Source organism: Lactuca saligna, chromosome 5, assembly GCF_052625555.1.
Source record: "Lactuca saligna cultivar CGN05327 chromosome 5, ASM5262555v1, whole genome shotgun sequence".
Lineage (NCBI taxonomy): Eukaryota > Viridiplantae > Streptophyta > Magnoliopsida > Asterales > Asteraceae > Lactuca > Lactuca saligna.
Window position 1 is genome coordinate 88,695,162 of NC_136421.1, and position 16,797 is coordinate 88,711,958.

The 16,797-nt window shown below is 40.2% G+C and overlaps 1 protein-coding gene across 1 annotated transcript; it reads left to right on the forward strand.

Moving 5' to 3' along the window:
• Positions 1-13,190: 13,190 nt before the first annotated feature.
• LOC145047304 (serine/threonine-protein kinase SAPK2-like) lies at positions 13,191-16,384 on the forward strand. The gene is made up of 9 exons (XM_078995556.1): positions 13,191-13,419; positions 13,517-13,591; positions 13,821-13,922; positions 14,018-14,071; positions 14,409-14,504; positions 14,583-14,675; positions 14,809-14,913; positions 15,644-15,742; positions 15,981-16,384. The coding sequence occupies exons 1-9, from the start codon at positions 13,300-13,302 to the stop codon at positions 16,272-16,274; spliced, it is 1,038 nt and encodes a 345-aa protein (XP_078851682.1). The 5' UTR covers positions 13,191-13,299; the 3' UTR covers positions 16,275-16,384.
• Positions 16,385-16,797: the final 413 nt, after the last annotated feature.

The following is a 16,797-nucleotide window of genomic DNA, read 5'->3' on the forward strand; positions in this document are numbered from 1 at the left end:
AATCCATGTGTTTGTTCTTAATGATACGAAAGGACTTTAGATCTAGACCTTGTGGACGTATTAGAAGCATAAAGTTTATGTGGTTGAAGTGATTGAGGTCCCCATTGAATGTATGACCTCATAAAGAGCTTGGATTTAACGTTTGTAGCTTGTAGGGCCATGCATGCACGTAAAGTTTGCAAGTTTACGTGATAAGCATGCCCTAGGAACATAGATCTATGGTTTTGAAGCGTTGCATGTCTCAAATTTGGTCTATATGGGAAATGGGTCAAGGGACTCAGAGAGTCCTAATGTGGAACTCGACGAGTTCTTTGAAGATGGGCTTAGACTCGGCGAGTTGGATGAACAACTCGGCGAGTCCTATGAAGATTGCCTGGTACTCGATGAGTTGTTCTTCAAACTCGGCGAGTCAGATGAACATTTACTGAGTAAGAGGGGTTTGGGTGTTGAAGGTCAAACCCTTCGTATCTGCACGCGGAATTAGCAATCTACGTGTAGCAATAGTCCCAGAAACCGAACTCCTCATAAAGGATGCTCTGGTGAGGATTTGGAAGCGAGTGGGAGATCTGCTCGTATGGACTCGGCAAGTTATTCTTGGACTCGGTGAGTCAGATTGCGAGCCGTTTCTATCGTCCCAAGTAGTGAGTTAAGGGTGACTCAGTGAGTGGGAAGGGGGACTTATGGAGTTGGACCGGGTTAGTGGGAGAAGAACTTAGCGAGTCGGTGCCATGACTCGGCGAGTCTAGTCAACTGGAAGTTGACTTTGACCAAGGAGTTGACCTTGGACCAAGGGTGGGTCAGTCATCTGACCTAAGGGTATCTATGACTGGCTAATCTATGTTTATGATTTATAGTTGGAGGATTACCGATTCAGCATTCACGCGCTTAGCAAGCAGACTTTCAGCAACTACTTTTCGAGGTGAGTTACATTTTAGTAGCAGTGGGTCTAAGGCCATAATGTCAGCCCACTAGTAGGAGTTGTATGATTAGATTATTGTCTCTGTGATATTCATTTAGGGCTGCTACTACCTGTGTTATGTTTATATGCTAGTATGATATGATGCTATGTGCTAGTGACAGTAGGGAAGATAGTCCCCAGATTACCGGTCGATAGGACCGAAGGGGAAGTTATGCCCAACCATGCTAGATAGATTATGTGATACGTGTTATGTGGTTATGATAAGAGGTGAAATAGTCCCCAACATCCGGTTGAGAGGACCGAAGGGTAGACCAGCACCCAGGTATGGTAGTCAGCATCCGGTCGAAAGGACCGAAGGGGAGACCAGCACCCAGATATGCTAGTCAGTATCCGGTTGAGAGGACCGAAGGGGTAGGTCGGGCACCCAGATATGCCTAACAATATATGTATGTTATGTGGTTATTTGTTATGTGGTACGGTGGGGGAACTCACTAAGCTTCGTGCTTACGGTTTTCAGTTGTTATTTCAGATGCCTCTTCAGCGAAAGGGAAGGAGCTGGCGTGGTAGCTGCATATCACACACACGCTCTTTGTTTTCCGTACTACGAGATATTATGGGATTTGTACTCTGACATTATGGTTGTTTTTATGTTTTGGTCTCAGACACGAAATATGTTTATGAAATGATGATGTTTATTCACAAACATTTTTCCAAAGTGTTGATTTAAAAATAAAATTTTTGCCTGTGAAAATTGGGTCGTTACAACTTGGTATCAGAGCCCTGGTTTGAGGGATTCGGACACACCTTCGGGAGTGTCTGAACTCAAATAAAGGGATTAAAGGATTTCAAAAAAAGAAAAAAAATTCTAAAAGATTAAGTAAAGAGTTTTAAGAAAGAACGAAGTGTGTGATGTGCGCGACTAGCCGAGCTCAAGTAAGTACTCCCCAAAGTACCCATACAATGTTATACTATGTTTATCAGTTTCAGTAGAACAGCATGCTAGAATAGGACTAAAGATCTAGGAGGATGCCTTACGTGCCTGCTTTATGTGTTCTAGCTTTATGTGAATTGCATGATAGAAATTGAGAAGACAGCAATAGAATAACATGTTTAGATTATGCCTGATAGTATGACTTTAGCATTTCATGCTAGCACAGTTCCTTAATTATGAGGGTAGTTGCATGAGTATGCTTCCTTTATCCGAATGTTGCTTGCTCTGTGCTTAGCGGAACTCTGAGTGTTGGGAGTTAGCCATTAGGTGAATACGCCACATCACATGTGATCAGGGTTGAATAATCTCAGAGTACTAGATTTGGCCCTACTGTGCAGCTCTCGTCTTAGTCCAACTGTTGTAGGGACGAGTCTTTTACTCGAAAGATTATCCGAGCCTCGTCACATGTGATGGTATTCAGGTGATGGCTAACTGGCATTACAAGGAGGCCTTCAGCAGCTGAGGATTGGTTTGAGTGGAGTCAGGGATTTTCCTAGGGTAAGCCTAAGGTAAAGATAGCGGTGATCAGTAGTGGTAAAAAGGGATCTGGTGGACTCAACGCAGTCCTTGAAAAAGATACGAATAGCTGTGGAAGGTAGTATGGGCCTGTACTACTGAAAGCAGAGAATCCGTACCCGAACCAAGGAAGGCCGAGATAAGACCAGGGAACTTGTAATGGATGTGGTTCCTCAAGAGGTATCAGTATCACTAACAGTCGTTTGTTTATATATTGCAGAATGGTGGTACTACGATTGAGGCCAGCAGTTGGCAAATCAGGAGAGGGATCAGGTTCAGGATCAGCGTCCGAGCTAGGGGATGAGAGGCTACGCGAGTTCATCGTGTCAGAGATCACCAGGGGTATCCTTGAGTCGACTCCCATTATCTTCGGGTCGATCAAGGAAGGGATAGTTGAGTTGATGGAGGATCGCCTCAGGGCATTCAGGAGCGACATGGCATCTGGTCAGTCAGGATCTCGCACACTGTCCTTTAAGGACTTCAGGGGCAGTGGTGCGTCGTACTTTCACGGGGCGAAGGACCCCATAGTGGCCAGGCGGTGGATTGCAGACATCAAGTTTGCATAGTTGACCCGCTTCTGCCCTGAGGGGTCGAAGGTGAGGTTTGCAGCGGGATGTTTACGAGACCAAGCTAGAGATTGGTGGTAGTCCATCGGTGACTCATTGGGAGCCTCAGTTGTCGAGGCTATGACCTGGTCGGACTTTGTGACCAAGTTCAGGGTAGAGTTTGCACCGGCTGTCAAGCTTCAGCAGCTGGCCAGGGAGTTTTTAGATATGAGGCAGATAACAGAGACTGTGGCACAGATCACCGGAAAATTCCGGGAGAGGGCGTTGTTAGTGCCCCAGTATGCAAGTGATGAGGATATGAGGAGGACCCGCTACCATGACATGCTACGAGCGGACATCCGGGACCATGTTAGTTTTTCAGCTTGCCCTAACCTGGATTCCATGATTGCCAGGGCTAGGGAAAGGTAGATTGATCTGGAGCATATCCGGAAGAGGAAGGTAGAAGAGGGACAAGTTACAAAGGCTTCGGGGAAGAAGCCCAAGGGATCAGATGCTGGGCCAAAAGGCCAACAGGGGCGAAGCCGCTGCAGGAAATACGGCAAGACACACGAGGGAGCGTGCAAGTTGAGATCGTCAGGCTGCTATAAGTGCGGCAAGTTAGGGAATTTTAGCAGGGATTGTACCGCCCCTGCACTTGTCTTCTCGACGTCTGAGTTGTTGTGTTTTCCACTGCAACTTGAGGGGCCACAAGAAGGCCAATTGCCCCCAGTTGATAGCAGCATCAGCGCCGGTGAAGGCGCTAGCTCCAGCGACCCTGCGGATCACTGATGGCGGGCAGAGCAAGGCAGAGGCTCCAGTGGTGAGGAATCGGGCATTCCAGTTGACTACCGAGGAGGCATGCGCCGCACCCGATGTGGTGACTGGTATGATTCTTTATTTATGCTTTTATGTTATGCTGCTATAATGTTGATATGTTATATGTATGTGCTCTGCTTAGGATCGTTCCATGTGAACGTTATCCCAGTTCAGGTGTTGTTCAATTCCGGGGCTACCTGATCATTTGTTTCTCTTGCGCTTAGTAAGAAGTTTCCTGAGTCTTCGGGCAGGTTGGATTACCCTTTAGAGGTGGAGAGTGCTAACGATCGATCGGTGCGAGCATCAGAGGTTTTCCGGGATTGCATATTGAGATTGTTTGAGGAGCATTATCTAGTGGATCTGGTTCCCATACCTTTGCGGGGGGACAAGGTTATTATCGGTATGGATTGGTTAAGCCCCAATGGGGCAGTGATAGACTGCACGCAGTAGCTAGTGTGAGTCAGAGCCCCAAGTAGGGGAGAGTAGGTGATTCAGGGTGAGAGACCACAGCGAGGGCCAGCCTTATGTTCGGCGGTGAGGGCAAGGCGCTACCTCCAACAGGGTTGCGCAGCTTATGTCGTGTATGTTATGGATACCCGGGAGGCGGGTAGAGCGACGGTGGACGAGGTGCCCGTAGTACGACAATTTGCGGACGTATTCCTCGAGGAGCTGCTGGGATACCTCCGAAGCGCCAGGTGGAGTTCGGGATCGACCTAGTCCCTGGTGCGGCTCCAATTGCCAAGGCACCCTATCGGTTGGCTCCTCCCGAGATGCAGGAGTTGTCTACATAGATGTAGAAGCTGCTAGACAAGTGATTTATCACGCCGAACAGTTCACCCTTGGGAGCCCCGATTTTATTTGTGAAGAAGAAGGATGGGTTGCATCGGATGTGTATAGATTATCGAGAGCTGAACAAGGTAACAGTGAAGAACCGTTACCCACTCCCGAGGATTGACGATCTCTTTGACCAGTTACAGGGAGCATCTTGGTTCTCCAAGAACGATTTGCGTTTAGGTTATCATCAGATGAGGGTCAGAGAGGAGGATGTGCAGAAGACCGCGTTTCGGATGCGCTATGGCCATTATGAGTTCGTGGTGATGCCGTTTGGGCTCACCAATGCTCCTGCCACATTCATGGACCTCATGAACCGCACGTGCAGACCGATGATGGATCAGTCTGTGATAGTTTAATTGATGATATCTTGGTTTATTCCAAGACGCAGGAGGAGCACGAGGGGCATCTCCGAGAGGTGTTGGAGACCCTGAGGAGAGAGAGCTTATATGCTAAGTTCTCCAAGTGTGAGTTCTGGTTGGGCGAGGTGCATTTTCTTGGGCACCTTGTCAACCAGGACAAGATTTCAGTAGACCCGGCCAAGGTGGAGTCCGTGATGAGATGGGAGGTTCCGATGTCTCCATTTGAGATTCGAAGTTTCCTGGGTTTAGCGGGCTATTATCGGAGATTCATCCAGGACTTCTCCAAGTTATCCGTACCATTGAACAGGCTAACAAGGAAGGTCGTCGTCTTTCGTTGGGGGCCCAAGCAGTAGGCAACGTTCGAGACACTGAGACAGACATTGTACGAGGCGCCAATCTTAGCCCTGTCAGAAGGCATGGAGGATTTTGTTGTGTACTGCAATGCGTCCATCTCAGGTTTGGGCGCGGCATTGATGCAGAGAGGGCATGTCATCGCCTACGCGTCGAGGCAGCTGAAGCCTCACGAGGCAAATTACCCGACACATGACTTGGAGCTAGGGCTGTTGTGTTCGCCCTCAAGATTAGGCATCATTACCTCTATGGGGTTCGCTGTACAATTTACACTGACCATAAGAGTTTGAGGTACCTCATGGATCAGCCGAATCTAAACATGAGGCAGCGTTGGTGGTTGGACGTGGTAAAGGATTACGACTGCGAGATCTTTTATCACCCAGGGAAAGCCAATGTGGTGGCTGATGCGCTTAGCCGTAAGGCAGCATCGATCCAAGATATTTTCCTACGGATGACAATAGTGACTCCGATGTTGGATCGGATTCGGGAGGCTCAGCAGGAGGCTATGAAGGAGGAACATCGGAAGAGTGGGCAGATTGTAGGACATGTTTCCTCCTTCGACTATGATAGTCGAGGGTTATTGACTCTTCACCGTAGTGTGTGGGTCCCTTATCATGGTGGCGTGTTCCAGGTTCTGATGGAGGAGGCGCACAAATCCCGGTTCTCTATTCATCCTGGGGCAACGAAGATGTATAGGGATCTTCGTCTAGACTATTGGTGGCCCTGCATGAAGCAGGATGTGGCTTGGTACGTTGAGCGGTGTTTGACCTGTAGGAAGGTCAAGGCCGAGCATCAAAGACCGCATGGCAAGATGCAGCCGTTGGACATCCCGTCGTGGAAATGGGAAGATATTACAATGGATTTTATCACAAAGCTTCCCAGGACCGCGCGAGGAGTGGATTCGACATGGGTCATCGTGGATCGATTGACCAAGAGCACCCATTTTATTCCAATTCAGGAGATCATATCGGCCGAAAAGTTGGCTGACATCTATATCAGGGAGATAGTGGCGCGGCACGGGGTGCCAGTATCCGTGATTTCAGATAGGGATGTGTGTTTTACTTCCAGGTTTTGGAAGAAATTTCATGACGAGTTGGGCACTCGTCTGCATTTTAGCACCGCCTTTCACCCACAGACAGATGGTCAGAGTGAGCGGACCATCCAGACTCTAGAGGATATGTTGCGGGCATGTGTGCTAGACTTCAGTGGTAGTTGGGATCCTATCTTCCTCTAGATGAGTTCTCATACAACAACAGCTACCATGCGAGTATTGATCGACCTCCCTTTGAAATGTTGTACGGGAGGAGGTGTCGAACCCCGATATGTTGGAGTGAGGTTGGCCAGAGGGTCATGGGGAGCACCGAAGTGGTGCTCAAGATGACTGAGAGGATTCAGTAAGTTCGGCGCAGGCTTTAGACTACACAGAGTCGGCAGAAAAGTTATGCCGACAAGCGCTGTTCACACTTGGAATTCCAAGTCGGGGATATGGTTCTTCTGAAGGTTTCGCCATGGAAAGGCGTCATCCGATTCAGAAAACGAGGCAAGTTGGACCCAAGGTACATCGGGCCATTCAGGGTTGTAGCCCAGGTGGGCAAGGTGGCGTATACATTGGATCTTCCAGTCGAACTCAGCCAGATCCACATCACTTTCCACGTCTCTCATTTGCTTAAGTGTTTGGTGGACGACTCGGGAGTGGTGACTTTGGAGGATATTCCGTTCGATGACAGCCTGAATTACATCGAGCAGCCTGTGGCAATCCTCGACAGAAAGTCGAAAGATCTGAGGAACAAAAGGGTGGAACTCGTAAAGGTGCAATGGCAGCACCGGAAGGGATCTGAGTGGACTTGGGAGCCGGTGGAAGAGATGATGGAGCACTACCCCGAGCTGTTTTAGGATCGAGCAGCAGACTTCCAGGACAACGCCTAAAATAAGTGGGGGAGATTTGTAGCATCTAGTTCCCGGTACGTATTTCTTGTAATTAATAATCCTTAATTCATGCATTTTGCCTTGGACTCGGCGAGTTGAAGGACCAACTCGCCGAGTAGGAGCGGGATGAGACGCGAGGTCTGAGCCTCGGACTCAGCGAGTCGGTTCCCCGACTCGGCCAGTAGGCTGTGTTTGGGCAAAAACCCTAACCCGAGTGTTGGCACCCTATTTAAGCACACTAACTCGGCCTCCCTTATCCCTAACACTTCCAGAGAGCTGTAGAGAGAGACCCTAGCCTCCATATTGTTCTTGTGAGTGAGCTTTGCTTGGTGAAGGAAGTTTGGAACTTAGAAGAAGAAGGAGGAGGTTGAAGAGTGCAAGGAAGGGAGTAGATCCGGAATCTACATTGTGAGAAGCTTCCATTTAGGTAGAAAAGTTCCTACCTTGATCACTAGTTCATTAGATACCATTTTTGTCCCTAATTGGTGGTTTTCAACCCCTAAAACACCAAACTCCATGTGTTTGTGCCTAATGATCCAAAAGGACTTCAGATCTAGACCTTGTGGACGTATTAGAAGCATAAAGTTTCCGTGGTTGAAGTGATTGAGGTCCTCATTGAGTGTATGACCTCATAAAGAGCTTGGATTTCCCTTTTGGAGCTTGTAGGGCCATGCATGCACGTAAAGTTTGCAAGTTTACGTGATAAGCATGCCCTAGGAACATAGATCTATGGTTTTGAAGCATTGCATGTCTCAGATTTGGTCTATATGGGAAATGGGTCAAGGGACTCAGCGAGTCCCAATGTGAAACTCGGTGAGTTCTTTGAAGATGGCCTTAGGCTCGGCGAGTTGGATGAACAACTCGGCGAGTCCTATGAAGATTGCCTGGTACTCGACGAGTCAGATGAACAGTTACTGAGTAAGAGGGGTTTGGGTTTTGAAGGTCAAACCCTTCGTATATGCACGTGGAATTAGCAATCTACGTGTAGCAATAGTCCCAGAAACCGAAATCCTTATAAAGGATGCTCTGGTGAGGATTTGGAAGCGAGTGGGAGATCTGCTCGTATGGACTCGGCGAGTTGTTCTTGGACTTGGCGAGTCGGATTGCGAGCCGGTTCTATCGTCCCAAGTAGTGAGTTAAGGGTGACTCAGTGAGTGGGAAGGGGGACTTGTGGAGTAGGACCGGGTTAGTGGGAGAAGGACTCAGCGAGTCGGTGCCATGACTCGGCGAGTCCAATCAATTGGAAGTTGACTTTGACCAAGGAGTTGACCTTGGACCAAGGGTGCGTTAGCCATCTGACCTAAGGGTATGTATGAGTGGCTAATCTATGTTTATGATTTATAGTTGGAGGATTACCGATTCAGTGGTCAGGCGCTTAGCAAGCAGACTTTCAGCAGCTACTTTCCGAGGTGAGTTACCTTCCAGTAGCAGCGGGTCTAAGGCCACAATGTCGGCCCACTAGTAGGAGTTGTATGATTAGATGATTGTCTCTGTGATATTCATCTAGGGCTGCTACTACATGTGTTATGTTTATGTGCTAGTATGATATGATGCTATGTGCTAGTGACAGTAGGGGAGATAGTCCCCAGATTACCGGTCGATAGGACCGAAGGGGAAGTTATGCCCAGCCATGCTAGATAGATTATGTGATACATGTTATGTGGTTGTGGTAAGGGGTGAAATAGTGCCCAACATCCGGTCGAGAGGACCGAAGGGGAGACCAGCACCGAGGTATGGTAGTCAACATCTGGTCGAGAGGACCGAAGGGGAGACTAGCACCGAGATATGCTAGTCAGTATCCGGTCGAGAGGACCGAAGGATAGGTCGGGCACCCAGATATGCCTGACAATATATGTATGTTATGTGGTTATTTGGTATGTGGTACGGTGGGGGAACTCACTAAGCTTCGTGCTTACGGTTTTCATTTGTTGTTTCAGGTGCCTCTTTAGCGATAGGGAAGGAGATGGCGCGGTAGCGGCATATCACACACACGCTCTTTGTTTTCCGCACAACGAGATATTCTGGGATTTGTACTCTGACATTATGGTTATTTTTATGTTTTGGTCTCGGATACGAAATATGTTTATGAAATGATGATGTTTATTCACAAACGTTTTTCCAAAGTGTTGATTTAAAAATGAAATTTTTGGCTGTGAAAATTGAGTCGTTACGTATATATATATATATATATATATATATATATATATATATATATATATATATATATATATATATATATATATATATATATATATATATATATATATATATATCCCCTAATCTAATAAATAAGTAGATTTTTTCCACGTGGCATTCTCTAAGCACCTCCCCATTGAATTTTCCCGCTCAAAATACCAAAGTGTATTTCCGACTTTACCCTTCTCTTATTTTAAATTCTTTGCATCCGTATCCTATCCTTTTAAATTGGTTTCAATCAAATGAAATTGTCAATCTATCCCACAAAAATCAGGGATTATGTGTAACTAACGTTAATATGAGGAACCAAATCCCGAATTTCATTTCCTTTTCTTCTTCCGATTTCCTATGTTGTAGCTTTAATTTGACTCTTCAATGCTGAAAAGAAAGAAGTAAAACATCGACCTTGTGTTCTGGTTTATGTGTGTGTGCTACAGATGTGATGGAAGTAGACACCGTCTAGAAATCTTGTGAGTATGATGCTTTGCTTTTGGATAGGTTCCTTGATATTTTTCAGGATTTACATGGAGAGGGTTTCAATCTTTTTCCCAAAACCAAAACTAATTAAACAAATCTTTGTGCCAGAAGATATCAAACATGAAACCACTATAGGTAAATTTATTATATTTTCTTGTTTTTATGTTTTCTTTGTGTTAACAAAGGAAAACTCATACTTGAATCCATAATGATAATGTTGCTTGTGCACACCAGGTGCTCGATGTAATGTCCATATTATCTTTTTTTTCCTGATCGAAGAGATAAATGTGAGAGAGCAGATGATAGTAGTCTTTCGTGGCTGAGAAGGGAAGGATCCTATAGTAACTTCTCTTCGATGCCCTTAATCAAAAGATCTGAACACCAAAGACTATTTTTGATAAATGCGAAGTTGTAAGTCTGAATTATGTCTTCACTCATTCCATTGTTTGATTTCATATGGTTTCAATATAAATATTATTTATATGAGCATAACTTAGGGTCTTTGGTTTTCTTCTTTTAGGTTGATGGAGATGGAGGGGGAACCTGCTACAGGAGAAGAGGTTCAATAAGGTACAAACAATATTTAATGAATACATATATCATTCTATTTTTTTTTTTTAATTTTGCGATTACATTGGAATTGATATATGTTGATTTGTGTTGTATTACCTCATGTATATGAATTTTAGCATATTTGGGTTGCTCTTTTTTTACATTAAAGAAAAAAACATGGACATTTTGATTCTAATCTTTGTTTCATTGAATCAATATTGTTTATAGATCTACAAATCTTGGATCATTTATCTATCTGTATGAAGTCATTGGAGTTCAAAGAAGCCTGGGAATGCATATATAAAAGGTATAGTTTAACCTCCTGTATTATATTAATACATAAATATGTAGAATTAATGCATTTTGCAAAAAAGTGATTTGATATGGGAAATTTTTATGTTTTGGAATTCATATATTTCATTATGATTATATTATTAATTAATATGCATATCAACTAATATCAATACAAAATGAACATATATCATGCGGTTTCAGTGGCAAAAGAAAGAACATAATTTATTAGCTATAATGTTAATTGCTTGAACTCCGACAATAACCGTTAGTACTATAATCTTGGGGTTTTTTACTATGTATAGATACAAATTGTAAAACCTCAAAAATAGGGTAGATAAGTATGACGGTGAATAAAAGCAAGACATTGGTGCTGTTCACTTTTCTATAATTTGACATTAAAAAAGAGGATTGTAAGATTGTGTTAGAGGGAAACACAACATCAACTAGGAGAGAATATCATTTTTAGTATTTCGGTACTAATTTCAGTTTCACATTGGAGTTTGACATTACTAATTGAGGTAACAACCGTTTTCAACTATATAGGATTTTGATTTAGATCGTATGATTAACATTAGTTTCTTCATATGATGCAGTTCAGCACACACAAACATTTAAGGAAGCTGCAAATAATTAGACATGCATGCATTAAATAAGGTTTTTGATTTACTTTTGTTTGGTGTGTTCTTCACTTACTTTTATTATAAGTTTTTGATTTTTTTTTCTTTTAACTAAGCAATTAATTATAATATTTCAATTTGTTTTTTAGAACTTGCACATTGTAGTCTTGCATTATGTTGTGTTTTTTTCAAAACAAACGAATCATATTGCATGAGCATTAAGGGGTAAACCTTGCTAATTTAGATTGAAATATGATAGTTTATATATAACCATGTTTTTAAAATTATTTTATCACGTTTATATATAACTCCTTAAAGTTACATGTTTAAAAATATAAAACTTCATATCATTAGAGGTTGCATACCCATCAAATTTTTTATGTACATCGTATTTGTGTCACTACAAATGTCTTCTGATGTTTGATGTCATTGGGGTTGTTATGGTGATTACTTCCTAATTCCCAGTCAGTTTCATTGTTAAAGTGTTGGTTGGTGCTATGTATTTAAGAGTTGGTTGCTAAAGTTTGTTGCATCTTTTTAGGTTCTCAAGTTATTCAGTCATGGCTTCCTTAAAACTCAAATTGAATCAAAAATTTTCTTATTATTATTTTCCTCATTAAGACATTATATAATTGACAAGAAATGGCAATGTATTTTTGTTGATTTATTAATTATAGGATCATACTTTTACTTCTTCCTGTTGTAACATTGTATTTTGAAAAATTACCAAATTATAGGATGTCATCCAAATAGATTTGAATATTGTTGCTTTTTTTTATTGCAAACCACTTATTATGTATTGGTTTTGCTGTTTTAATTTGTGAATATCCATGTATCACATAGGTTTTAACTTAGTATATATATATATATATATATATATATATATATATATATATATATATATATATATATATATATATATATATATATATATATATATATATGAGTATAAAAGTTAGCTTTAACCTTTTTGTAACATGCCGAGCAAAGGGGTATTCTTTATACATATTTCAGTACTTACAAAACATACAAATAAAATATAATAGATATAGTTTATGAAGCATACATAATATTCTACTAGTCCAAGGAACAATACAAAAACATACATGATAAATTATAATAGGTATAATTTATGGAATAAATGATGAAAAATTGAGAACAACGATGTATTAGGGTTTTTTTTTTTTTTGATAAAAAATGTGGCAAAAAAATTTTTAAACGAATAAAATAGGTGAGTTTTTTTGGTAAGGAGTTGGATTTTTTGGTATAATCCATTGTGTGTGCGTCCAATGTACAAGTTTACATTTATTTCCTTGGTTGTTGATCATTATGATTTTCGACGTTCACGATTGGTTTATTGGTTCTTTGTTAATTATGATTATCTGTTGAACTGACCCTACATTAATATTTAATTTTTTTAATCAACCGTATAATACATAAATTTAATACCTAATAATTAATATTTGTGTGGCATAAAATAAATTGGCAAGTTGATATCGAACATAAACCATAATATCATTATGAACTCATTAAGTATTATTATTTCTCATGTTGAAAAAATCCAACGAAAAATTCATAAAAGGTGACACATTATTATTAAACCCAATAGTCAAATATTAATGATAACTCTGAAGAAATAGTGTAGTGAAAAATAAATATAGTCGAATTGAGATGGATGAGAGAATAAAATAATTTCATAACGTTTGCATATGTAGGTCCCCAACCCACGTCGGTGACAACTGGTTCATACTATAAAAGCCAACCACTAACAACTTGCCACGTCTGCTGCACTCCCCTTCCCCTACTCTCTACAAATGCATGTTGAACCAGATTGTATTTTTTTTTTCAAGATCGCAAAGACTTTGACAACTTCTAGTTGGCACTTTTTCTTGCATAAGAAGTTGTAATGGAAAGATATGAGATAGTGAAAGACATAGGATCTGGGAATTTTGGAGTTGCGAAGCTTGTTAAAGACAAATCTTCCGGTGAGCTTTTCGCTGTCAAATACATCGACAGAGGCAAAAAGGTTCTTCTTCTTCTCTCTTCTGAACCTTGGGTTTTACTTTACTTGAATCCGCAAGTTTCTTTTATATGTCGTATGGTGATTCAGATAATTTTCGCAGATTGATGAACATGTAGAAAGAGAGATTTTGAACCACAGGTCACTCAAACACCCTAATATAATTCGATTCAAAGAGGTAGTTCTCCATGAATTAATTACGTTTGTTATCAAGTTTTATTCGAGTTTTTGCTTGGTTTTCTTCTGTATTTACATGAAACGTACATCTCCTATTGGGTAATCCATGAATGCAGTATATATATATGGTGAACTCAACTGTGATCAAGAATTTTTCTCAGTATGTTTCTTGATTTGAGTTTCCATTTTCTCATGTCAAAAGGGTTGACTTTTGGATAGAATATATATAGGTGTTACTAACAGAGACTCATCTGGCCATAGTCATGGAGTATGCCGCCGGTGGAGAGCTTTTCGAGAGAATATGTACGGCCGGAAGATTCAGTGAGGATGAGGTACCAATTAATCAAACCTGTCTATTATAAATTTCCATCTCTTCGGAAAAAAGAAAATGAAGTTTGTTACTTTATCTATATATCTTTTTGTTCAGGCAAGATTTTATTTCCGGCAACTCATATCGGGAGTCAGCTACTGCCATTCAATGGTAATCTTATTCGTACATGACATCCGTGTATTACATAGGTTGATTTAAAAAAGATTATACATTAAATTAAAGTGTAGACAAAAAATATTTTTTGATGTAACAATTTAATATCATATATTATATTTAATATTTTAGATATGATTTTAATTTTAAAAATTGAAACGAATCAAAAATTAACAAATAAATAATATTTTTTTCAAAAATACCACAAAACGACAAGTATCAAAACTCATAAGAGATTGACATATAGCAAAAAAAAAAACCTTCATTTATTAAGGATGATACATACCAGCCGATTTATATTGTTTGCTACTAATTAATTAATTAATTGGTGCAGAAAATTTGTCATAGAGATCTGAAGCTCGAGAACACGCTCTTGGACGAGAGCTCTACTACGACCCACCTTAAAATCTGCGACTTCGGATATTCTAAGGTAAGAAATTATACAAATAATATAATTATGATCTTTTGCAGGCATCATACGATATACTTAACTTAATTTTCCATGCAGTCATCGGTGTTACACTCCCAGCCCAAATCAACAGTTGGGACGCCTGCATATATCGCACCAGAAGTCTTGTCCAAAAAAGAGTATGATGGTAAGGTAAGGTTTCGAAAGCTACGTACAAGTTTTTAATTAACATTTCTTTTTTTCTTATTGTGCTTGTTCACATCTTGTGGTTGGTTGGTTTAGCTAGCTACACAAACAATTATATTTATTTATAGTATATGTATAGATTGCAGATGTTTGGTCTTGTGGGGTTACATTATATGTCATGCTGGTTGGTGCTTATCCATTTGAAGATCCGGATGATCCAAGAAACTTCAGAAAAACACTAACTGTGAGTCATTAATTTATATCAATCATGAGTAAAACGACAACTTCTTTCATGGAATTTCGATGGATGATGATGAGGAAGAGGAGGTTCAATTTTTTGCACATATAAGAGATCGAGGTCCTGATGTTGCGCCATTTTTTTGGAAAGAACAAAAATTTGTAGTTTTCGTCCCATTTATATTAATTGGTCGTAGAAATAGTTCTTAGAATCTATATATGTCAAAGACGCTACTACTTATTTTGTTTTGTCTTGATCCGGCTTTTGTGTTATGTGTTACATGCAGAGCCTAAAGTTTCTTTTTGGGAAAATACTTAGTTTCCAAACCATTCAAAAACCTATTGTCTATTTAGAAAAACCCAACAAACTTAACATATGTTTAAAAAAGCTACTATGTTACATTTTTATTCAATTCTATGGAAATCACCATATTGGTAAAATGTTTTGTAAGACCAACGAAGTTTTAAAATCGTTCAAAAACTCAAAATCATGTTTTGTTTATTCAAAAAAACCTAATGAATTTAACATTTCGAACAGACAAAAAATGATTGGGATTTTTTGAACGGTTTGGAAACTTCGTTGGGTTTTTTCTAGACAAAGATGAACTTCGTTGGGTTTTTTTGAACAGACAAAACATGATTGAGGTTTTTTGAATAGTTTGAAAACTTAGTTGGGATTGTAAGCCATTTTTCCTTTCTTTTTTAATGTAACGAGTGTTCATTCTATTGTTGTACAGCGGATACTCGGCGTGCAATACTCCATTCCAGACTATGTTCGAGTTTCCATGGACTGTAAACACCTTCTATCTCGGATATTCGTAGATAGCCCCGAAAAGGTACACAATATAGAAGTTAACGGGAAATGCCTCATATATAAAACCTTAAAATTCGTTCTTTATTGTACTAACTGGAAAACAACACTCATATATAATTTACTGGAGGAAGTCAGGACAACTCGATATGCGTGTTCAAGTGGTTAACGCAGGCATTCAAAATGCATTATGATGCAACACAATATATAATAATAATAATAATAATAATAACAATAATAATAATAGTTTGTTTTGTAAGCAGAGAATAACAATTGCGGAAATAAAGAAGCATCCATGGTTCTTGAAGAACATGCCGGCTGAGTTTACTAATGAGGAAGAGTCTGGTGTAGAAGTCATGAAGGCGAATACAGAGTTGCAAAGTATCGAACAAGTAATATTGATAATACAAGAGGCGAGAAAAGGTGGAATGGGTGGCAAACAGGAGGGCCAATTTGTAGGGGGGAGTGTGGATCTTGATGATGAAATAGATAGTAATGATGAGCTTGAAGATGATGATGATGTCGATACAAGTGGGGATTTTGTTTGTGCAATGTAAATGTTTGTTGGTTTTTTGTCTACACAACCGAAGTATATTGTGTCTGCGTTTGTGTTTTTTCATTGTAAAAACGATTAAATGTAGTATTAAGGAAATACTAATTATTGTAATATTATTGCTCTGCATTATATGTGTCATGTATGCAGGTCTTATTAAGAAAGGAGTATTATTAAAAGCTATTATTGACATTATCACATTTCAAAAATTATTCACAATCTTTAACAATATTTATAAGATTTCTTAACTTCATCATGCTCGTCGACTACTCAATGCTATAATTGGTGGACGCAAATTACCACTTTTACACCCACTGATACTCTAATGCTTTTGCATAAAATAAATTAATATTTTGTATATTTCTATTAGAAATAGTACCATTATATAATAATGTTTTATACTTATTTTTATCTAAGTTATTCAGACTTTTATAAAGACATCTATAATAAATTGAACACTCTAAAATTCTAAATAAGACATTTATAAGAAAACTCAGAAATTTGCATTGCGCGTGCTATAGAATAAG